Below are 23,647 nucleotides of genomic sequence, written 5' to 3' on the forward strand. Positions count from 1 at the left end.
GGGAAGAAAATCGTGCAATAAATATTGACCAAGCTATTCATAAATTTATATGATGAAGACAAACTGACCAAATATATATTATTGTAAACTGTCAACAGAAATTCTAAATATCATATTTAAGATGAATATGTGCCTTTCAGATTGGTATAAACATACTTATATATTCAGATATATAAATATATATAGATATATATATATATATCTCACTTACACACATTTAGATGAATAGATATTTCTGTGCGCATATAAATACATATAATCCCATTGTGGCTTTACTTAGATGTTTTTCTTATAGTGAATTTTATTGGTACTCGTATTAGGCAATTGGGTGTACATCACCAAAATCAAAAACTCTACAAACCAATCAATCAAATATATAATACATTTAAGAGAAAAGATGAAAAGACATGCAATACAATTTCAAGTTTTCTACACACAATTAGTTATACAGTTTATACTATATATACTTAAATCAGGCGAACCATTAACAATCTTAACGGAATTGAGTAATCAAAAGGTTCCAATCAGCTTTTAAGAGTATAATATCCCTTTAAAATAAGAAAACAAAAACTATTTCGTGCCCTTCGATAGTACTTAAATTACTTATTGAAAATGGTAATAGACAAAAGGTAATAATATAATAAAGAAAGCTAAATAGATAATTTTATATAAACTACATCATACAAATAAGTGCAATATATTATATATACATATATATCATAAAAGAAAATCAATAAATTTTACAAATGTTTCTTAGAAATATGTTTTACTGTACTTATTTTGGGAATTATTGGATATTAAAGGACTATGCAGATGTATTTCATTGGGAAGATTTGGACTAACATAATATTTAAATTTCTAAAAGCCTTGCCTAAAGCTTTAACCAAAAAATATAACCACTAAATTTAAATTGTAATGCAAATAGCTGAAATATTTAGTATATAACTTTTTCATAACATGAAAAACTCATTTGCGAACTTACTAAACTTCATAACGCATACATAGCCGAAAATAACTGTATTTATATACCCTTATTTCGTGAGGGACAGAACTTGAGGACTCGAGTCCTGTTAACTGCGCAAGCAGCGAAAAGTTTATTGGAAAAGGAACTTACAAGGGGTTGTGACTGCTGCAGTGAGAAATTAAATTTAATTAACGTAGCAGCAAAATTAAAAATGCATGTTACAAAATAAAATGCAATAAATCCGAAATTCAACTGGTCTGTGGGAAAATTCCGTGCCTAATTGCAAACATGCCCCTCTGTTTAGTCAGAGCACAGGATAATGCACTTACAGGTCCTCTCAACTAGCTGAATTATTTAGCAAAAGTGTAATTAAAATGAAAATAACAGCGCATCCACTTTGGGATTGTTCGAAATTAAATAAGTTTCCTAATGCAGCATTCGGGCCAAGTGCTGGGAATAGTTTTAGGTTATTTTTGTACTTGATTAGTTGCATACAAATTAAAGAGTATTTGTCTGTCTTTGTTTGATTCTAAAAAACATAAAAAAAAATGAATAAATAAATTTATTTAATATACGAGTATGTTTGCTTAAAAACATGCCTCTTTTTAGCTCGGTTTTCCTATGTCAGCAATTTAGCCAACAGGCAATTCGGCTAAGAGGAAGCTTACGTTTTCATCGTTGCCTTTAATGGCATTCGTGAGGCGTTTGTCTTGGCCCTTTGCACAGAATCAACCTCATGTTGCCAACAAAGGTGCAAAGTAAAAGACCATAAACAACCGCATACATATTTGTTAACATTTTTGGACACCTTATCGAGTCATGGTCGACACACAAGCATTATTTATTGCGACTATGACTAGGGTGTACATTTTCAACACTGTCGCACCTAAAGACAATAACCTTTGACAGCTCTGAAAGCAGAAAGGATAATTTATAAGCCTCAGCATCTATTTGCATTGTTGCTCAAACTTACTTTACACTGCTGTAAAAAAACAAAATAAAGTCATATTCTTGCAATGAAGCTAAAACTATAGACAGCGAGACGTGCAATCATTGTAGAAAAAAATCTAAGGTGCCGTGTGCTAATAAAAACCTTAAAAATGTATAAAAAATATTAAATTTTATACACCAAATTTTTTAAATCAAAGAAAAAAAAATATTTTACAACAAAATAAGTAATCATTTGCATTGTAAACATAAAGCGAATCAAATAAAGACAAGAAAATTCTAAGCCGTTACAACGAAATTCAAATATTAAAATCTGGCGCACAGAACTTATCGTTCCAATTCCACTTAATCCGATAAGATCACGATAGGCTCTCTCCAGCTGATTTATTGAAATATAAGCCTATTTATATTATATTTAAGTCAAAAGTGTTTAATTTAAAAACATATTAGGTATTACCAGATTGTCAGCCAATAGCAATTTTGAAATTTTTCACCAAAAGAACTCTGAAAATAGCCAGAGCTAGCTATAAAATAGCTAAGTTGGCAACAGTGGTTGTGATGATACCCGCATCACTGTTGCCAACTTTTTAGTTAAATAAATAGTTGTTTCTGGCTGGAAAGCTTCAAAAAATAGCTGAAATTGCGATGCAAAATCTGAAAATGGGTACAAAAATTAAGAGTACCCATTTTCGAAAATGTACTTATTTTTCTAAGTACAAAAAATCATACCATATCGGAAAGTTTTGCAGGGTGGCAGCCTTTACACCGGGTGGCAGCCTTCCACACCAGTGCTGGCAAGTTTTTAGGGGGAACAATAGCTGTGTTTCTGCCTGGAGAGGATCTAAATTTGTTGTTGTGGGCAGTTTTGTACAGTTTTACTTAAAATATTAATAGCAAAACTTAGCTGAATGTATATTTAAATAGCCAGATTACGAGCTAATAGCAATTTTGAAATTATTCTATCAAACGAGCTCGGAAAATAGCAAGATTTAGCTTTAAAATAGCTAAGTTGGCAACAGTGTCCCGCATACATTCCAAAGCGATTAAAAACAGCGGGCATTATTTATATTACAAAATCCACATTATTCGGTTAAATGCAAACATTATTAAAATGATACACGATGTTTTACTCACATGCTTAACCCTGAGCCGCAAAGGAATAAGCATTAGGAGCTTTCTTGTAAGTATTTACTTCAAAAGTGCACACATATGTGTAATGTCCTCATGATATATTTAATTTTTAGGACTCGAATGTCGTGGATGAATTTTTACATCCCTGTGAGCATCAGATTTTTGACGATATTCTAAAAATCTTAAATTATCTGAATGAAGTTGTACGATTTGCCAAATACTTTGGAGGCATCAATCCGAATGATATCTCTGACTTTAAGGAAGTGGACGGTTAGTCGACGAATTCAATTATGATTTTCAAGTTACTTATCGTTGAATATTGTTTTTTAGAATACTCATCTGGTTATTATTTGAAGAACTTTGCCAAAGGTATCGAAAGTGCGCTCGAAGACTATTACAATGACATAGTACGTCTAGAAACTAATTACGCAAAGAATAAAACAAACTCCCTTATATACATTTTTAATACCTTGGAATCGCAATTACCTCTTATACTTTTTCTGCGCAAACTTATTACTGATGCTAGAATGCAGGTAAGATTGTGTTTGTTGGATATAAAAACTTTTAAATATAATAAACTAATATATTTTTAAGAAACTTCATGGTTGTGGATTGCTTCAAAACCTGCACCAACAATATGATCAAGGCATTGTTCAGATGGACCACATACTTGCCAAGTAAGCAAACAACTAATATTACAATAACGATTACAATAATGATGATAATATTCTAGAATTGTCAAGCCCGTCAAATTGGTTTTCTACTCACATTTGGCGCACTGGTTGCTATTGGGAATGATTGATGATAAGCACACTGAGTTCTTCATAAGCTTTAGGCAATCTGGTGAAAATGGAACTAAGAATTCATCAAACAGCTCTTATCTGGTAATTTAAAAATAAAAGAAACTTTATGTCCTTGCAGAGTCCTGTTTTTAATTTTCGACCGCTCATTGCCACGCCTCCTTTAGTACATTTCTAACCAACATTATAATGCTCCCCTGCAAGGGTATCCACAATGGCTACAAAGTAAGCATAAGCTTGAGTAATACAATTTTTTTTTTTTCTTTACAGTCGTCAGTAGCCGAAGATGATATATGGCAGTATGAAATTAATATGGCTCAATTGCCCAGATTTATGTCAACTGCCTTAGCCGAAAAAGTATTATTTGTCGGTCAAACGGTACTCGTTTTTAAAATGGACCGAAATAAACATAAAACTGACACTTGGACTTTGAAAACGCACGGAACATTCTGCGATGATGTCAGTGAACTTTGGGATGGTAAAGAAGCTGAATTCTCTAAAATGATTGAGGATCTAAATGACAATGATAAGATCGATATTCTGCGCTTAGAAAGTGTTATTAACGAGATCAAGAAATACGTTAGTCAGCGTCTGTCTGATATTGCAATCATTGAAGATGATTTGGATCGTCAAATGGGTTTGATAAAAGACTTTTACTTGTTGGGACGTGGTGAATTTTATTTAGAATTCTTGCGACAGCTTCACGGTAGTTCTGATGACAATTCTGATACTAATGCAAGAAACTTTACCAGAGCTTTTGAGGTACGTTTTTCGACAGTAAATATGATTTTTTTAAACTTATCCATAACCTGTATATTACAGATTGCGTCCAACGTATTGGGAATCGTCGATGAGTTGGAGAACTTTTCACTGAGTGTGCAAAAAACCAGCATTAACTTAGAACAGAGCTTCGAATTTGGTATATGGCAAAATCTTCATCTAAAATACATATACAAGTGGCCATTGAATTTGTTGTTTTCGCCAATTACGGTTGAACGATACAACAATGTGTTCCGCTTTCTGTTAATTGTCCGTAAGCTTCAATACGATCTACAGCTTGTATGGGCTCGTCACAAATGGGTCGCTAAAATGGGAACACCAGTCCATGTGCGGATTATGAATTTCCGTAATCACTTAACATTCTTTATGGATAATTTACAGTATTACATACAAGTAGACGTTCTCGAAAGTAAGTCAACAATATTCTACAACATCAAAATATAAAACAATAACTACAATCAACAATATCCTACAACATCATCATATAAAACAATAACTACAATCAACAATTAATATGTTTTTTGATATTTTAGGTCAATTCAGTATACTTATGAATGTAATTAAAAGTAAAGCTGATTTTGAAGAGATTCAAAGAGCTCACTCAGTCTTTTTGGCCAATGTACTGTCACAGTGCTTTCTACTGTCCGATTTGATCGATAAAAAGATAAATATTACACAGATGAGTCAATGCCAAAATCCTATTTATGGAACAATTCTTGAAATTTTTAGTATATGCGAAAAATTTAGCTTCTTCGATTCAATGGAAAACACACCAGAGGATTCTTTAAAAGAAATCGACATTCTTGAAGAAAAGTAAGTTGGTAATACTAACTTACTAGACATCTAATTATTGCATCTTCAAATATTTATATTTATAGATTTAACGTATCAATATTGGGCTTAATCAAATTATTGATCGACATTAAAAGTGCATCCAGTTTTGGACCGTTATCGCAGCTTCTATTAAGATTGGATTACAATCGTTGGTTTAGCGTAAACAAGAAGGCCAACGAAAAAGCTATAAAAGATCAAATTCAACCGCCTTCTGCTTAAAGCTGTAAGCGTTTGATGTCCTCCATTCGAAAATCGCTTCTGTAAATTAAGCAATAATTAAGTATTTACATTGAATCGAATAAAAGTGAAAGTTTACCTTAATACCAATATAGTTCGCACTTCGTTTGGAGTCAGTCGCCAAGAAGGCATATCGTGATTTTCAGGGTTCCAATACTCGGACAGTTCGGAAACTTTATCTAAATTTAAGAGTGTTGCAATTTGTGAAAGGCGTGTCATTTTATCACGCACCGACCAGGAAGTTGCTCCTGTGAGATACGTGCCTAAGGCGCGCACTTCCTGATCCAAAACGAGTCCACCCAGCTGCAATTAAAAACAATTTAAAGACTAAGCATACTTTTACAATCAATAACAACATAATTACTCTATTAAAGGAGCTCTTTTTTATAGCTCGTTCCAAGCGATTTGTCACTTCTGTAGCCAATATGCTTACAAGCGCATCGTAATTACGTGGACTAAGGGCATTTTTGAATGAATTCAGCAGTCCATCCAACTGCACAATAAAATACTGAACGAATGTTTCTCCAGCTTCGTAAGTGGCCAGTTCCTCCTAAATAAATATATATCAGGAAATCAGTATGGCATTTTGTTAAATGCAATGCAAGTAATTACTTCTGTTAAATGGTGACTATAGTTTAAAAATTCATCCACCCAGGGATTTAGACGTGGCCTTATTGCACTCGATCTTAGTTGCTGTATCCCGAAGTCAACAGTTGCCTTCAATGCATCGCGAACATTTTTCAGCTCAGTCAAACAGCTGTCCAATAGCTGTCGCTCAACAGCAGTTATGCCGGGGAATGTGCCAGATATCTCCTGCTCCATGGTCTGCCACAGTGTCTCAATGTATTCAGTAGACATATCGGCATTATTCAACTGCACTATGAAGTTAGTTCGATTGCGATCAGCATCAGTTGAATGTAATTTGCCCTGTTGCAAGCTCGTCTGTATAGCGTTGTAGGCTTGGGCCAAATCGATGTATCCAGATGGATAGCCACTTTTTAAAGGTGCCTTTAGTGCACTTACAAAATCACCATCCAGACATGATGCTACGTTATTGATTACTGCACAGGTGCCATTGATTGATTGCGTTGTTAGAGAACGTCGGATTGATTTGCGTAATATAAAGAAAACATCATCAACTATTGACGAACATTGTTGTCCCGATTCAAATGTATCAAGTCCAATAGCTTTTAAAACACTTTCCTCCATGAAATATCTAAAAAAAAATTTGAACCAGTTTAGTTATACGGAAAGTAAATAAATATATATAAGTACCTCTCAAAAAGTAAATATGTGCTTAAAATCTCCTGCATTTGGCGACTCAGGTCACAATCCTTTACAACCTTTTCATATTCATTTAGTATATTCTTTTGCGGCTCCTTGTCTTGCAAACAAGTCTCAGCATTCGTCTGTAAATAAAATTTTTTTTTTTTAACTATCATAAAGTTCAATTTATCAGGTAAATTTCATTACCTGCAGACGACGACGCATAAATCGAAAATATAACTCTATTCTAGAATGCATGACAGTTATTTCAGCTATGATAGAGTCTATATCCTTGGGATTTAATTTATCTATGGATCCGCCAGATGGCTTACGATAGTGTCCCAAAGACGGTATGCTACTGCTGGCACTAGCATTATTTTGCCTCTGGGCGCTTTCATTAACTTGTCTAATCCGATACTGGATTTGTCTATTTTTATTGAATTCCAGCAGCAAATTTTTGACTTCATTGTCACATTCTTTTTGCAATATTGTTACCATATCAAGCAAAGATGTAGATCTAAAAAAGATTACAGAATATTTAATTAAAAATTTATGAAAACCAAATGTACTTACTCTTGTCCATAGAATGCTTCAATTATGGGTTGATTTACTTCGACGACACGTGCGAAATTTTCCAAAATTGCAGTCAAACGGTCGGCATAAGCCAAATGAAGGCGACGTTCAGCTTTAGCAATGTCCTGTGTGTTGCGCAGTTCCTTTTGTGCCTTTGACGACAGCTTTTGGCAAATGTAGCCACAGAATTTCTCAATTCCGGTTCGATGGCAACCAACCAATGGGAATATTTTGAAAAACCGCTCAACGGAAGCCAAGTCATCGTTTTGCACAGCCTCATCGAATCGTTTTGCAATCAATTCCCTCATCTTTTCTGTAGCTTCCTCCAGTGTGTGCACCGCATCGCTTACCGATGTAATCGAGCCCTGGACATCGTCGGCAGTGCGTTGCAATAGCTGTTGATCCATTGCCAGAAAGCGGGCAATATGTCCCGCACCCTTCTCGTAATCCTCCTCATTAATGGCCTTAACAACACCCTGGCTGCATAGTTGAAGATCGATCAGATCGTGGACACGTTGCTGGCACTCAGAAGCCCGGCATCTTGCAAGATCCAAACGTCGCACTTTGGCGCTGACGGACTCGGCAAGTTGAGCTGTGTTCACGATCTGCATGTTCAGTTTATTGGAATCGTTCTCCACGGTGAGTAACGTGGCCATAGCTCTGCCGATGCCACTTAATTTTGCCTCAATCTGGCATTGCTTAGACAACACCGCCTCAAGTTTTGCATTCGTATCAGCCTAAAATAAAAAAACAAAGATTAATATTATTGTTGAATCAACATACAGCTAAATAAATACTTCTTTTTCTGAAATACGTATCAGACTCTCATCCACTTTCTCAGTTGTACTAAGATCCCAGCTGCTTATCATTTCAACTAGATTTGATTCATTCATTTTAAAATGTATTAATTATTATTTAAAAACGACATCAAGAAAATTAAATTGTTTGTTTGGGTTTTCTTTGCTATGGAATTTACGTGGCTAGTAAACCGAAGGGCTGCCACCTTTTTCCTGAAAAAATTCCCAAACAGGTAAGTTGTACCATTTTAGGTAAAAGCTTAAAATAGTATCAATTCTAGGAAAAATAACTTATCCTTATTCCTGTTTTCCTTATTTTGAAGCTAGAATTTTTATAATTTTTGCAGAATTTTTGTGGACAGCCCTAAATAATTAAACACGATCTGGCAATTCTGCGTTGACCATATGACCTCGACTCCACTGCGTTTCACAGCACTAGTCATTTAAAAAAATCGAATGAAAATCTACTTGGAATTCCCTTTAACCTATAAAAATAGCTTGTGTTTTTACTGCTTCTTTGATATATTTTAAATAAATATTACTTGCAGTTATAATGAATAACTACTTTACGGAATATGAAAACCTGGAGGTACAATTACTGTAGAATTATGAGTATTATTATTTATTTATCAATGTAAACACATATGCTATTACAGGTACACGAGCTAATGCTAAAAGATCGTCCACGACAAGAGGCCTATCACAATGCCATATTAAAGAATAAGGAATTGTTTAAAGATAAAATTGTAATGGATGTAGGTGCTGGCACGGGAATTCTTTCCGCGTTTTGTGCCCAAGCTGGTGCTCGCTTGGTTTATGCCGTGGAAGCCTCCAATTTGGCAACTAAAGTGGCTCTGGATTTAATTGAAGAAAATGGTCTTACCGAAATTGTTAAGGTCATACATTCGCAAATAGAGGAATTCGTTTTGCCGGCTACGGCTGATAAAGTGGATATCATTGTATCGGAATGGATGGGATTCTATTTACTGCACGAGGGCATGTTGGACTCCGTTCTCTATGCTCGCGATCATTTCCTTAAACCAGATGGGCAAATGTTTCCCAGTGAATGCACCATTTATGTCTCGCCGTGCTCTGTTCCATCTCTTTTCGACTATTGGCAAAACATAGATGGCGTAAATATGGAACGATTTGCCAGCAAACTCCGTTTACAAAAATCAACAAGACCGGAAATTGCACATCTAAAGCCCAAAGATTTGCTTCACGAGGGCATTGTATTCCACTGGATGAACTTGCTTGACGTGGATGCCAAAGAGTTGGATGAGATACGCTTCAAGGAGGTGGTATCCACACAGACTGCTGGCAAGCATCAAGGATTCTGTATATGGTTTGATGTACGTTTCCCTGGCGAGGAATCTGTGACACTGAGCACTTCTCCACATGCACCGGAAACCCATTGGAAACAGTGTGTTGTTGTTCTTCCAGAAGAGAATTGTGAAAATCTAGAAGAGAAATCTCCAGTAGCATTTCAAATATTGATGAAACGCAATGCAAATGATGCCCGAAAGTATAATCTGGAAGTGGAACTGCTCGATCCCAATGTGGAAGAACATCCAGTGCCCTGTTCATGCCACATGACAAAATGTATCCTAACTGAAGCTCACCTTAAGATGATGGACACTTCATAGTGTACAAATCGTAATTGTTAATCAGTGTGTAAGACGTAGAAATATTCAATTAAACAACACATACAATTTTATTTACCTCAGTCAAACTTAACAGCTATACCATTTTTTAATATCTAAAAATATATAATTTGCAAAATAGCTTTAATTAGCGCCCAAAATGTGGCATTAGCCTAAAAGCCGTTGCAATCGGCATTGAAGCTCCTTGAGAGAATGCTGTAAACGGTTCGTGTCCGGCTTCTGGTAACAAATATTCAAGCACGCCGCAACTATGTCTTGTGCCTTGCCCAATATCCGTCTCCTGATAACAAGAGTAATCATTGTAAATGTTAAAGGGCAACAATATTTTAATATTACTTACTTGGAACGGTACCAAATGGCTTGTGCATTGTCAGCCAGAAGCGTAACCACTCGTATAGCCGACTGTATTAAATGCCATTCATTGCCTTCGTTTGCCCAGATGCGTTCATTCATCGAGATCATTCTAATTAAATATTTGTTATGTTAATAATGAAAATTTATAAATAAAGTCGCTACAATCACTAACCTTGAATAGTATTCCAGCAGCAGCTCAACGTCTAGTTTCATGGCAAATAGTTTTTCTGGCACTGTTCCTTCCGGCAGATGCAACTGACATGCTTTTATCTCCAGCTCTCGGATCAGGAATGCAAATGGAAAGCATGGACCCGATTCGCCAAACTCACGAACCAATAATTCAATTTTGGTAAAAAGTCTGATACTGCGCTCGTGAGTTGAGCCAGGTGAGTCCACTGCACTGTTGATGATGTTACCCCACACCGACTCAATCAACAATGGATCGTTGTGATTGGAACAATTAAGTATTGACAGCTGGCATTCCCAGAGGTCAAATGGATCAGCAAAGTTTTGATATAGCTGTGTGATATCATAGAGGGCAAAATTTAACTCCTTAATGGCTTGTCTTGCATCTTGATTGGTGTTCACAAGTGGATTCATGGCAGCCAGTACTGATTTTTGTACACGCGCGATTTCCAACTGCAAAGAGCAAAACAATAAAATGGATTTTAAAATGTGTGTTACGCATAGCTCAAGAATGCAAACTGACCTTATCCTCCAGCTCTTTCAAAAAGATGCCATTGGTTATGGAGGACCCAACTGTTTCATTGCGCATACACATAACTGCACGCACCAAATAGTCAATGCGCACATCCAGCGATATATTCTCACTACGCGTCATGGCCAGATTATCGAGAATCTGGGCGGCCTGAGAGTGATGACCATTCTTCTCGTAATACTTCCACAGTAAATCAATTAACTTCACATTCTCTGGATTGCGACTGACACTGCGTCGCAAGAATTCGCCCAGTGATGGCTGGACTAATTCCAATAATTCACTGTTCATATCATGGGAGAGTAGCCATTCATAGATGGTAACATGCATTAATGGATCTTTCAATCGGAGCGCTTGGTTTGTGATCTTCTTAATAGTCTGCTTCGATCTGTTCTCCATATCAAGATGATCCTGAGTCGTATCGCAATTAAGCATGAATGTGCGACTCTGTTCCTGATCGGGTCTACTGCTGGCAAGCGAATGATAAATATAATCCAGCATGAGCTGCACCTCTTTGTAATAGTTCATGCTACAAGCAAAAATATAGATAAGAAATCCGACAATCAGTTTAAATATATATTAATTGCATATTTACCGTGTGACAAAGCAGGTGTAACCCTCGCGATCTTCAGCTGGCTCATTGTTATTGTAATAATGTATACCGATTTCTTCGGGATCGATTTTCGACGCACACGTTGCAGACAACTCAACAACACCCTCGTAAAAATCTACCGATATGAATTGTTGACAAATACTATGCAATGGCAGCGTTGGAGCAGCATCCAAACACATTTGCAAAGTCGTGCACAATTTTTGCTCCTTCTCTGCTGCCGATTTGCAGTTCTTGGCGCTCATAAGGATTTCGGTTGCCTTATATGTAACTTCGTCCTCGTGCCTATAGAGATTGGGGCACAATTCCCGCAGGTTATCAGACACCTCTGTTACATCCGCCTTATCTTTGAGATATAGGTTGATTAGTGCAATTATTAGAAATGCACACACCTCCGAACGTGTGATCAACAAATCCCGAAACGTGCAACATCTCAACATTTTCTGATGCTCTGGCGACAGCTGCTGGCAAAGCAATTGAAACTGATGATCATTTAGGATACTCCAGAGTGACATTACTTCACATGCATGTTCTGCAAAAACAATTAGTAAACAATAGTATTATCAGTTACCAAATGAAACTACTTGTATAAAGCTTACTAATAAACTGATTCAATGCTGAGAGCGATCGCTTCTCCTCGATCTGTGCCTGCTCCGCGAGATTACGATGTTCATTCATGGCCATTTGGCTGTTGTTTATCAAAACGTTACTCGATCTGCCCAAATGTGTGTCATACGGCAAACGTCTGCTGGCTATAAAATCAAATAATGCAAAATTCATTTTAGACGAGCTAAGCACAATCAGAGATCAGAGAGATTGACTTACCGGAAAGATCGTGCACTGAGTGCTTATCCAAAAAATTACGCAACGCACGCAGTTCAATCAAAAGAATTGAGCAATCTTTAATTGTCAGTCTGGAGCATAAATTCTCATCAACACAATGCAATTTCCAAACTGATCGCAGCATACGCGACACAAACAAATATAGACCATCATGTTTTGCTGAATATATTATAAGGGAATTATCTGCGACGGGCACAGCGGAGTGCTGATGTTGCTGTTGTTGATGGTGTTGTGTGGTTTGTGCGACTGAAACAGAAATGAGCATCAATTGATCAAATAAAGATCTGAAGTGGCAGAAAAAAGCCAAAGCTGTTGGAATATACAGCTATACTATAAGTATACACTTACTTGGACTTAATGGCTGACTGTATTGCGTGCCCATCGCTCCGCTGCTTGCTGTATTCGGCATGGGTGTGGACATGAACATGGGCGGCATGCGTTCCCTGCCAGAGGCAATCGTGGTAGAGCCCATGGTGTTGTTATGCATGTTACGATTGCTTGCGTTCAAATAATGTTGATAGCACGGTTCCCCACCGTACAGCATGAATGCTTGGGTTGCCCACAGTGCAATATCGCTGCCACAAAGCTGATCCGATGTGGCCAGCAATAGGGCGGTAACGCAAGCTTCTCGTTCGTTTTGCGTTTGAAAGAACATCTTGACGGATTCGTGGTGAGGTCCCTTGCAGGACAGCAGTAATTGCTGGAGTAAATGAGCTGCCTTAAGCAGCTCTACAATGTGTGTTCCCTGGTTCGTAAGCAAAACGACTCGGCGTGGCGTTCGGTAATTGTGCAACATTGAAGTTATGCTGGGAGCGATGGAATCTTTTAATTCGGCCAAACTCCAGACGATGCCATCGAGACCCTCCAAGGCAGTTGACTCAACTAGATATGTAAAGTTCGTAAATGGAGCAGAGCTAACCGACCAGAGTAAATCCTGTTCCTGTTGCTGCGTTGTTATCATCAACATTGTCCCCTCGCTGTGGTGGGCGGCATGCACCTGCTTCGGTTTATTAGTGGTGGCATTCGGTGTGTATCCAGGCGGTAGTCGCACGTGCAATAGAAAAAGACCCTTTGGTGTTTCCGATTCTGTTTGCATAGTTGGCATTGAATTATTTGGCTGACCAACACTAAAATTGTCCGAAATACAATTCAATTGTTGCTGCTGCTGGCCATTTAATCTCGACGTAGAGAAATAAAGCCGCACTCCGCACTGAGTGACAGCAACCAGGTGTAGAAATTTCGAATCTTCTGTGCTGAGCGGACAAATTGCTTTCACGCACTTGAAAATGGATGGATCAACAGTTCTACACAACAAAAAGAATACAAAATGATTTACATCAGCTAAAGTTAATCAGTCTGTAAACTTACTTAATAAGATTGATGGCTTGACTGGCAATATCATTTTGTGTAATCCTTCCAAGTCTGCGCACATTGGCAAAGTTTGCTCCGATGTGCCAGGCTTCAATTGCACTCTTTTCGGTGAGTACATAAATCAATTTTCGACTATTGTCAATGACAATCTTTTCGATAGGATCCACCTCCTGTAAATGACAGAATAATTAGCGTTTATTTCTATGTCTGATCTGGAGAACAGTTTACCAACTTACCGAAAATACTTTAAGAAAACTTGGCACTATATAGGATACCAGCCCTTGTGAATGGTTAATCTTTTTGCATCGCTTGCCAAACCAACTAGACTCGGAATGATAATCAATTTCATATAGACAACCATCTCGGCCTCCCAAGAAGATGCGTCCATCGTCGCTGCCCTGTATGACATTAATGGATATATTGTCTGTTGCCAGCACAAAGAGTGGCTTATTCATCAGATGCATTCCATTGGTTCCAGCTCGTGGATCACTTTGGTCATCAAATGTTACACCCAGAACGATCACTTCAATGGGAGTTGTTAGTAACAGCAGATATTTGACATCTTTAATTAGAACACCCGGACGTGGCTTAACCAGGCCAACGCTCACAATCAAATGACTCAATCCATCATAGTAAGCAACGTCTCGTGCCTGCTCATATGTCCATATATATATATCTGAATCAATTGTCAACCAGGCGCGTCCAATCTCAGGAAACAATCCCATTATACAGTGGCATTTGATATCTATTTTGATGAGTAATGAATTATTGTTGTGCTTCAAACACGACTATTGTAAATACTTACGCTTAAAGTGCTCGAGGATTTCATTTGGTATTCCCGATTTTGTGAGCGTTCGCAGTTGTTGTAGGTTATGTGTATCTCCGGAGGTCAGTTGTGCTAGCGTTTGGTAATCAAAATCATTGAGGCCACTCATTGTTGCCCTGCCATGTTGACTGACGCCTGTTAACTATAAATCAACATTAAGATTTCCATTCAAATGTACAAAGTATACTGTCTGTCGTCCTTGCAATTACCTCTAAAAGTTCGGGCTTGTGTCTGTCACGAAAGTCGTGACACTCGAGCATATTTCCCGCTGTCTGCAGGACGTCAGGGGGCGACGGCGTGGTATTCATTTTGCTCGGACTTTCTTTGTATTAAAAACAACTACTTTAATATTATCACAAATCAAACGTTTCGCGTAAATCAACGAAATTTGCAACTATTGCCGGTTGGAGAGAGTGTGACCCACGCCACTGAGTACAACTCCCGCCATTAATAATAAGGGTTGCCCATCCATAAAAAATTTCCGATCTGGCTTGATTGTTTTTAATTAAAACAAGAAGTACATTTTCGCAAAAAGGTATTGTAAATTTGTTCATCAAAAATATATCGAAATCTACAAAAGCATATCGGTCAAATCAAAGTGCGTTAACTAACGAAATTGCATTGAAAATGTTTGTAAATTGCCACATATTTTTCTAAATATATGCAAATGGAAAGTACAATGTAAATTTTTAAAAGTAGACAATGCGATAGAACAAATATCATGGAGCAATCACTCGAATTCGATATTTCCCATATTCATAATTAGGTTGGCAGCACCAAAAAAAATTCCCCAACAAATCCCTTATGTGTTTGTCGGAGTGGCAGCCCGGCATAAACGTCAAATATTTCCTTTCTTTTTTCAGCCTCTTTCCGGTCGGTCTGCAGTGTGTAAGTTTCTAAACAAATTGTATACAAAATGAATTTTAAAACATCGGCTAAATGGACTGTTTTTATCGACCGCTGAGTGTGCGATTTGCGTGACATTATGTTGAGTTTGTTAAATTCGTATATATTTTGCAATATATTTTCCATAAATGATGCATTCCGATATTCAAAATGAAATCCCATTGAAATTTGTTGTTTACATTCATAAATAGTTTGTCCGAGATTGATTTAAAATGGGAACATGATACAGAATCTACGCAAACGCAGTTTGTTGATGACTTTGGTGTATATGTAATTGTGTTGCTAATTGACATTTTTATTGTTTATGATTTTGCAGTGTCGTCAAAATGCGAACGATTAACTCAAATCAGTGTGTCAAGATCCCCAAGGATATCAAAGCCTCGGTGAAGGCCCGTGTTGTCACGATCACCGGCACCAGAGGTGTCCTGAAGCGGAGCTTCAAGCATCTGGCTCTGGACATGTACATGGCCGACAAGCGCACCCTGAAAGTGGAGAAATGGTTCGGCACCAAGAAGGAGCTCGCTGCTGTGCGCACTGTCTGCAGTCACATTGAGAACATGATCAAGGGTAAGTTAGCATTGTCTTTACATGTACATCGACACTTATATGTGGTTTTTTTTTTTTTGAACAGGTGTGACCTTCGGCTTCCAGTACAAAATGCGTGCTGTGTACGCTCATTTCCCCATCAACTGCGTTACCTCCGAGCAGAATTCAGTGATTGAGATCCGTAACTTTTTGGGTGAGAAGTACATCCGTCGCGTGGAGATGGCTCCCGGTGTGACGGTCGTCAACTCGACAGCCCAAAAGGACGAGCTCATCGTTGAGGGTAACGACATCGAGGCTGTGTCCGGCTCAGCGGCTCTCATCCAGCAATCGACCACCGTAAAAAATAAGGATATCCGTAAATTCTTGGATGGTCTGTACGTGTCGGAAAAGACGACCGTTGTGAAGGTTGAAGCTTAATGTCATTCATTGTGCTTCGATTCAAAGTTTTAATAATAAAAGAAAACGCTGGTAACAACTTTAAAACATCAATTCTTTTGTGCATTTTAATTTGGTGTGATGAATCAAGTGAGATTTTTGAGTTGCCCAAAAGTATGTAATACTTTTTGAATCCCAATCCAAAAGTTCTGCTTCAACACATAAGCAGCTACTTTAATGTATTTAATAATCAAGTTTTGTAAATAAACTATACTTATAAACAATGTACGGATGGAAAACAAAAAATCATTTATTCAGTTTTTAAATCAAGCTCGTCATATAATACACAATCTTGTACTAAAATTGTTAACATCTTCAGTGAGTCAAAATAGGAATATTCAGGGGCGTTTCAGAAAAACAAACCAAACAAATACATAATTATTTGGTTAACACTTCTGGAACACCCTTGATTATGTATAAACTAAATAGATTTCATAAATGACATTGTAGTGCATTGAATCGTCATTACAAAAAGTACAGCTGGTTCTCCAACCCAGGCGATGGTGCTCGGTGGATGCTCTCAGCGATTAAGAATGCCAATTTGTGGGCATATTGGCAAACTGCAGGAACGCGCAGAGTGCCGGACCAATTGTAGTAAAGGTGGGTCATCTTAAATGTGAGTAGCTGGAGCTTGTCGGCATTTAAGCCCATGTTGTCGTGGATGACATTGTAGTGTGTAGGCGTAACGGTGCCCTGTCTAACAGCTTGGGACACCAGGAAGAAGTCATAGTACTCCGGGAGCGTTATTATGTCATCGACCACCGTTCCAGGTTCTGGATTGCGCTTGTTAACAAAATAGCGTGTGTTGATACGCTTCGCAACAACTATAAAGGCCAATCGGCATCCCCCCTCTTTGCCAGCCGATTTATAAATTTTGTCCAATTGCTCTTTCAGAAATTTGACTTCGGTATTGAATACTTGATGGAGTTGCCCTTCCCCGACTCCATCGCGGTAGAACAGTATTCTCTCCGGCAAGGTGCCGTGGTGTTCTCGATATGCCTTAAGCGCACACGTCATATTTAATGCCAATTGATCTGATAGTTCCTGTCCCTTCATGTGCTCCGTTACTGACGAATAGTATCTTGTTGACGTTTTAATATCCATTGTGGCCACAAGAGCACCGTACGACTTGTTTTTATTCTTGGATGAGTGGCAGACGTCAAATCCGACAGTCATTAGTCCATTTAATGGCATTTCAATCATCCAAGGAGCACCCATTAATTTGGCGTTCATCTGTATCAATACTTTCGTTGCAATTGAAAATAAACCGCTGGATTTATCCGGACGTGGTGCAATGGTGCGGAGTGTTACCACCTGTGATGGAATTGGGCGATCAACACACGTGCGCTTCTTAATGCAGCTGTATCTGTTGAGTTGACAATTGACAGATAACACGGATGAATAAAAGGATTTTAAGAAAATGGAAGATTTATCAACTTACTTTTCCTCATTTTGAGTCTTGATGACTATCATCATTAATTGGGGATCCTTTGCCACGCAACTATCTATGGATTGCGAATAGTTGGCATTGCGATCGTCGGACAGTTCGTCGCTGCAAATAAAGGATAAAATATTTAAAACTAACCCATAACATTTCATCTCATCAAATGACATCATTATACATACTATCGTGGCTCGGCAACATGCATTTTCATATTGTTCGCTGCCCGAATGATCAACTTAACGAATTCTTGAGTTTCGCGCAGACTGCGACGGGGTGTGATGACGTACCACCGCTTAATTGCAACTTGAGTAAACATTGGCTTCTTTTGAAACTCAAATGTCCAATCGGCGCGATTATCGCATAGATAAAACTGTTGGTTTCCAAGTAATATCTTCTGTGGAGGCAGAACTCTAGCGGGTATCTCCACGAGAGCCGAATCCAATTTCATATTCCATGATTTAAGCAACTCTACGCTACCCGCCGACCTCTGCAATCGATCATTGAAGACGCGCAAGCGATCAATGCGACGATCTGGTGTCATTCTGGTGTGCTCAGCCATTGCTTTCATCAGTCTAATCAAAGGGTGAAATGAAGAACGAATTAGCTTATACAAAGGTAATTAGCTTCAGCAAAATCAGTTACTTAAAGTCCGCTCGCATATTGTCCGTTAACCCAGTTGCCCGTGCCAACTCCGGAATGAGTTTTATCAATTGATCGACTCCTGCACGAAGGTTCTTCTCAGTTGGACGGGACACCAACAACGGTTGTTTAAAATCACGAATATGGATGTTATACCGCTTCACAATTAAAAAGATAATATTATTGAGCCATCTTAATGTTATTAAACAATCGACTTACTTTCTTATAGTACTCCAAAAAGGAGACTTCCCCGTCCTTCGTCTCAAACTTTGTCATGGGTGATGATGCGAAATCAACATCATCAATGCGATAAGTCTTATTATTGTAATCCGTTAATACGATCATGCCTTTTGAAACAGAAATTTAGAGTTCAGTATATTTCATTAATATTTGACCTCAATCACTTTTTTTTTCTCTACTAAATTTTAATTATTTATTTTGAGTAGTATTTTCTTGAGGGAAGCAATTTAACAATAGTGTAATCTTACCGATAACCTGCCGCTTAAAGGAGTCCTGATAATCGTCACTTTCCTGAATGCTCTTGGATAATATATGATACAAGGTATCCGTTCTCATGACTTTGTGTGCAATCTCTGCACATAGCAATAAGTCAGATTCATGTTGGCGAATAGAAGTTGTGTATCCAGGCCACAATTCCATACGAAAATTGTCCAAGACAATCTACAAGAGTTAATGTTAATTGGTTGCTTTAACACCTTGTTATAGACCGTCTGTCCGTATGAACACCGAGATCTCAGAGTTGGTAAGAGCTTGGAGCACCAAATTTGGAATGTAAGCTCTTTATAATGTCAGGCAGATCAAGTTTATTGTCAAATTCTGCTTCTCCCCCTCTGAGAAGCGCAATTCAAATGAACCTACAACTTATGGTCTTATGTCGGTTTCTGGATAGCATACGGAGATCAAGTTTGTTTTTATTTTTTAATCGGACCACTAAATAATATACACTACTGGTCAAAATAATAAGTACATAGGTATCGTGCTAACTTGTTTTGAAATAGTTTGACAGTTTTTTATTGAAAGCCGGTCGATTGTTTACATTTTAAAGGGTTACAGTCTTGCAACACATATAAATCGAAAATGAAAGAGAGGAGTCCCCCTTTTTTAAATTCTACGGCTAAATTTGTGCTAAAGGGGAATTTTTGGTCTGCTCAAAATAATAACAACACTGGTGACATTTATAAATTTTAATGGATTAGATCAGGATTTCGTTTACGGTTGTTTGGTTTTATTGACTTCTGGCATATTTATGTACCTCGAGATAACAATTCTGTAGATGGGTCGAAAAAAGATTTGTACGCTGAAGAAGCGTTTACTTATTTTTCTTGACCAGTAGTTCATCTGCCATAGGAACAAACTAAAATCTTTTTGGTTATTTGAGATATCTCAAACAATTTGACAAAAAATGCATTTAAGCTGGTCTTAAAAATCCTGACCAAATTTGGTTTACTTTGGTCCACTTTATAATATAGCCGTCATCGGAAAAATCAGTCGAAAATGTAATACAGAGTTCTGCAGCATCAAATCTTCGGAGTCCCCAACGGCATCTTACATCCTGGGCACTGGGTCTCCTGCTATTGAGTACGCTAGACTGATCCGCTTGTTAATTCAGGATTTCTTACCTTTGCTTGGGGATCAAAATAGTTGCGCGAGACCAACTGGAGCTTCAAGGTTTCCATGGCGCGGCGTAAAATCAAGTTGAGGACTTGAACCTGTTGTGCATCCGCAATGTCAACGATGCCAACACTTTTTATCATCACGCGAATGTTCTCGCCAGCACGACTCTTGGTTAGTAAATCCAATACGTAGGGACTGTTAGGTACGTCCGGGAACTTGGTTGTACAGTACATAACGGTTCCGTCGAAAATGTACCCACCAAACAGATTTCGGTGCTCGCTCAAAAGCCCGCGACGTAGGCTAGTGTTGTCCACATCCGGCGAAAAGTCCACTCGGTACACATAAAGTGTCCAGTTTGGACGCTTTAGCAATTTAAAATAATTGCTTTGTACCGCTACTTTTTTTCCTGTTGTCCCCGACTTCGTAATCAAACCACTAGGGCGCGAACGTATTATATCCGAGGTTATCAATCTACGACCTCGAACCGAGCCACGTGGATCACCTAATCAAATCAAATTTCAGTTTAGTAGTGATCAATAATAATACACATTAAATGTACCAAAGACTCTAGAAACACGGCTGCCTCATTCGGTACGCTTAAACAATAACTGGTACGTTCGTTCCTCAAATGGTACGTTTGTATCAGCTGGTACACTTTGTATTCGTTGTACCCGATTTTGACAGTGCGAACATTTTTATCAAAAATGGTACAATACCAAAGACTAGAAACACGGCTGTTTCATTCGATACATTTGTATTACAACTGGTACGATTGTATCACAGCTGGTACACGTTGTCTTCGTTGTACTTGATTTTGACAGTGCGTAGACTTTTACCAAAAATTGTACCAAAAATTTTCTTGATATTGCAAGTTTAGAGGGCTAAATTGTACCATAGTACGTTTTGTATTGAGGAAGGCTATTTGAATGCACAACATGTACATCGTACATACACACATGTGTGTGCGCCGAAAACATTTATCGTTCATCGAGTGACAATCGATACAGAGCCGAATTTTGCCGAACGTTATAGATAAACGTGAATTCATAATGGCTGAACGAATTTAGTGTTTGTAGAATCTTACATGTAATATATACATACATATGTACGTATGTACACTAACCTTCAATAACGTCAGTCGAGCTTGGATTTAATGGGACACTTGGGTACCTTGTCTCCTGGTGGCCGCCTGAGGCAGACCCAGTTGCCTCGGGAACATTGCGTGCTTGCAACGTTTCTGACGGTTGGACCTAAATTCACATGAATAGAAAGAGATGCATTAATATTTTCTATTGCATTTTTCAGTTGACTTTAAAAAAATGTAAGTTTTATTTTAAATAGTAAAATCTAATGGATCTTGTTAAACAATTATTGTAAAATGGCGTAAAATAAAATCCCAGAGTTTTCAAAACAAAAATATGAATTTTCTAATTTGTCAAAACAGTTAAAGACGAACTGTATGTAAATATATACATACATGACACGAAAAAAGAACACAAAATTTTGCAGTCTGTTACTTCAGCCCTGGCTTCAAGGCTAATGTCAGGCAAACACAATCTGCCGTTATAATTTTTGCACACATACATATCTACGTGCATATGCACATTTTTTTTTCTTAACTTCTTTCATCTCATTTTCCATCATCTTTAATTTTGATGTGCATAGATAGATGTGTATATATGTATATATATAAAAGGAATTTACAAGACTTCAGCTAAATAACACTAACGAGTGTACGTTATATTTTTGTTCATATGCTACTTGAATGAATTGAAATATAACTAAAAGCCTAGGCTATAGATATAATTAGTTATACGTCAAATATATTTTATAATTGTGTCTTTGTAATTGAAACTTTAATTATTTTTATGTGCTGTCATTTTTGACAGAAATATACAGTCATTTAATATAATTTTTTAGTACATACCAATTGAGCGCACAATCCACGATTTAGTTCCTCATTTGGCTTTTTACCGCGGCCACGACCACGAGAATGTCCAGAATTTGCCGGCAAGTTATTCATTTTAATAAACTATTTCAAAAAATGTATTCAGAAGTCACGATTATAAATGAGAGAAGAATTGCTAACCCCTTTGATGAAATTACAAAGTGAACTGAAAATTTCACAAGCAACTGACAAACGTTTCGATAAAAATTCAAAGTGAATTGTGGAGTTTCACAGGGATGAATTGAAGTTATCATTATTAATGCAGACACCCTGTTGCCAAATTAGATATTTTATAGCTAGGAAAATAGTTCTTAGCTGGCGCCAACTCGATAAATTTAAATTTAGGTGTTGCAAATATCAAAAATATCAACTTTGTAATTAATTAACGTCTCGTTTGAAAAATAAGGAGTACGATTGCTAGAAAAAATTTGTGAGTTGCTAATAGCCGGAAATATAGACCCCTTTTTGCATAAATTGCGCAATTTTTCTTAAATTTGTTTTTTATGCAAATGTGTAAATAAATACCAACAACATCTGCACCCAAAATATAACATTTTAATTGTATATATTTTCGGACATATTGTCCTGTCGAATTTAAAGTATGCGGCAAACGTCATATGTGTCCACGGCACACGATAATTAAAAAAAAAAAACTCCTGTAAAATTAGTTTTTTGTCGCTTTGCAAATTGGTCTCGATGTTTATTTTAAATAGAGCCCTCTTTTCGAAAATGACGTAAGCACCAAAATGAAAATTTTACAGGAGTTTTTAATTATCGTGTGTCGGGTGTCGCTTTCGTTATAATTGACAGTAAATCTCCGAAAATATATACAATAAAAATTTAATATTTTGGAAACACATTTGCGTAAAAAGGCAAAATTCGGAAGAAAAAAATGTCGCTTACGTCATTTTCACAAATATGGCTCGATCACTTTGTCAATTCTAAACCAATTTCCTTGCGGAATGTTAATTTGATCATTATTTGGCCCCTATTTTGATTCTGTATCAAAGTTGTAAAATTTAATTATTTTCCATCACTATCCATTTTTTTCATACTTATCTCTCGATACTTTAAATAACTTTTCGTTGACACGTTTTTCATAAACTTCAAACTATCATACTTGGTCAAATCTTAACCGCTTTTCTTGAGGAATGTACTTTCTTTAATTTTTGAACTCTTATTTAATTCTTCATTATAATTGGAAAAGTCAATTTGTTTCCATCACTGTCCATTTTTTCCATGCATTCCTCATGACTCTTTTCCTTAAATTCCCCTTAACGATATTTCGAAAACTTCAAACTGTCATAACTTTGTCAAATCTTAACCGATTTTCTTGCGGAATTTCAATTTTATTATTATTTGGCCACTATCTTGATTCTGC

At 37.3% G+C, this 23,647-nt stretch overlaps 6 protein-coding genes across 8 annotated transcripts; 3 read left to right on the plus strand and 3 right to left on the minus strand.

The window, feature by feature from the left end:
- The first annotated feature begins 2,943 nt into the window (after positions 1-2,943).
- On the plus strand, positions 2,944-5,784 carry LOC117781074 (gamma-tubulin complex component 4 homolog). Its single transcript, XM_034617792.1, has 9 exons — positions 2,944-3,092; positions 3,157-3,313; positions 3,374-3,576; positions 3,638-3,720; positions 3,777-3,927; positions 4,114-4,605; positions 4,666-5,032; positions 5,157-5,436; positions 5,502-5,784. Exons 1-9 carry the CDS (start codon positions 3,024-3,026, stop codon positions 5,674-5,676), a joined length of 1,977 nt encoding a protein of 658 aa, XP_034473683.1. The 5' UTR covers positions 2,944-3,023; the 3' UTR covers positions 5,677-5,784.
- Positions 5,471-8,519, minus strand: LOC117781073 (conserved oligomeric Golgi complex subunit 4). The gene is made up of 8 exons (XM_034617790.1): positions 8,331-8,519; positions 7,534-8,270; positions 7,168-7,477; positions 6,970-7,103; positions 6,307-6,910; positions 6,059-6,244; positions 5,774-5,997; positions 5,471-5,715 (listed from the first exon to the last, which is right to left on the minus strand). Exons 1-8 carry the CDS (start codon positions 8,424-8,426, stop codon positions 5,673-5,675), a joined length of 2,334 nt encoding a protein of 777 aa, XP_034473681.1. The 5' UTR covers positions 8,427-8,519; the 3' UTR covers positions 5,471-5,672.
- A 262-nt stretch (positions 8,520-8,781) lies between these two features.
- LOC117780214 (protein arginine N-methyltransferase 6) lies at positions 8,782-10,519 on the plus strand. Its single transcript, XM_034616655.1, has 2 exons — positions 8,782-8,919; positions 8,987-10,519. Exons 1-2 carry the CDS (start codon positions 8,884-8,886, stop codon positions 9,974-9,976), a joined length of 1,026 nt encoding a protein of 341 aa, XP_034472546.1. The 5' UTR covers positions 8,782-8,883; the 3' UTR covers positions 9,977-10,519.
- LOC117780213 (nuclear pore complex protein Nup154) lies at positions 10,021-15,159 on the minus strand. 2 transcript variants are annotated; one of them, XM_034616654.1, is made up of 12 exons: positions 14,923-15,159; positions 14,693-14,848; positions 14,124-14,632; positions 13,885-14,057; positions 12,865-13,820; positions 12,499-12,762; positions 12,273-12,425; positions 11,659-12,205; positions 11,058-11,592; positions 10,521-10,987; positions 10,335-10,457; positions 10,021-10,274 (listed from the first exon to the last, which is right to left on the minus strand). In XM_034616654.1, the coding sequence occupies exons 2-12, from the start codon at positions 14,820-14,822 to the stop codon at positions 10,142-10,144; spliced, it is 3,990 nt and encodes a 1,329-aa protein (XP_034472545.1). In that variant the 5' UTR covers positions 14,823-14,848; positions 14,923-15,159; the 3' UTR covers positions 10,021-10,141. The 2 variants fall into 2 exon arrangements, with proteins under 2 accessions (XP_034472545.1, XP_034472544.1); XM_034616653.1 differs by having other exon boundaries at positions 14,693-14,855.
- A 357-nt stretch (positions 15,160-15,516) lies between these two features.
- Positions 15,517-16,654, plus strand: LOC117779479 (60S ribosomal protein L9). Its single transcript, XM_034615688.1, has 3 exons — positions 15,517-15,601; positions 15,936-16,186; positions 16,251-16,654. The coding sequence occupies exons 2-3, from the start codon at positions 15,946-15,948 to the stop codon at positions 16,580-16,582; spliced, it is 573 nt and encodes a 190-aa protein (XP_034471579.1). The 5' UTR covers positions 15,517-15,601; positions 15,936-15,945; the 3' UTR covers positions 16,583-16,654.
- A 172-nt stretch (positions 16,655-16,826) lies between these two features.
- LOC117779478 (protein aubergine) lies at positions 16,827-22,344 on the minus strand. 2 transcript variants are annotated; one of them, XR_004617011.1, is made up of 10 exons: positions 22,246-22,344; positions 21,442-21,568; positions 20,324-20,820; positions 19,172-19,364; positions 18,903-19,030; positions 18,687-18,841; positions 18,227-18,616; positions 18,042-18,152; positions 16,987-17,966; positions 16,827-16,945 (listed from the first exon to the last, which is right to left on the minus strand). XR_004617011.1 is itself a non-coding variant. In XM_034615687.1 (9 exons), exons 1-9 carry the CDS (start codon positions 22,339-22,341, stop codon positions 17,066-17,068), a joined length of 2,598 nt encoding a protein of 865 aa, XP_034471578.1. In that variant the 5' UTR covers positions 22,342-22,344; the 3' UTR covers positions 16,827-17,065. The 2 variants fall into 2 exon arrangements, 1 of the variants encoding a protein (XP_034471578.1); XM_034615687.1 differs by having other exon boundaries at positions 16,827-17,966.
- Between the last annotated feature and the right edge of the window lie 1,303 nt (positions 22,345-23,647).

This window comes from Drosophila innubila (assembly GCF_004354385.1).
Source record: "Drosophila innubila isolate TH190305 chromosome 2L unlocalized genomic scaffold, UK_Dinn_1.0 4_B_2L, whole genome shotgun sequence".
Taxonomy (NCBI): Eukaryota; Metazoa; Arthropoda; class Insecta; order Diptera; family Drosophilidae; genus Drosophila; species Drosophila innubila.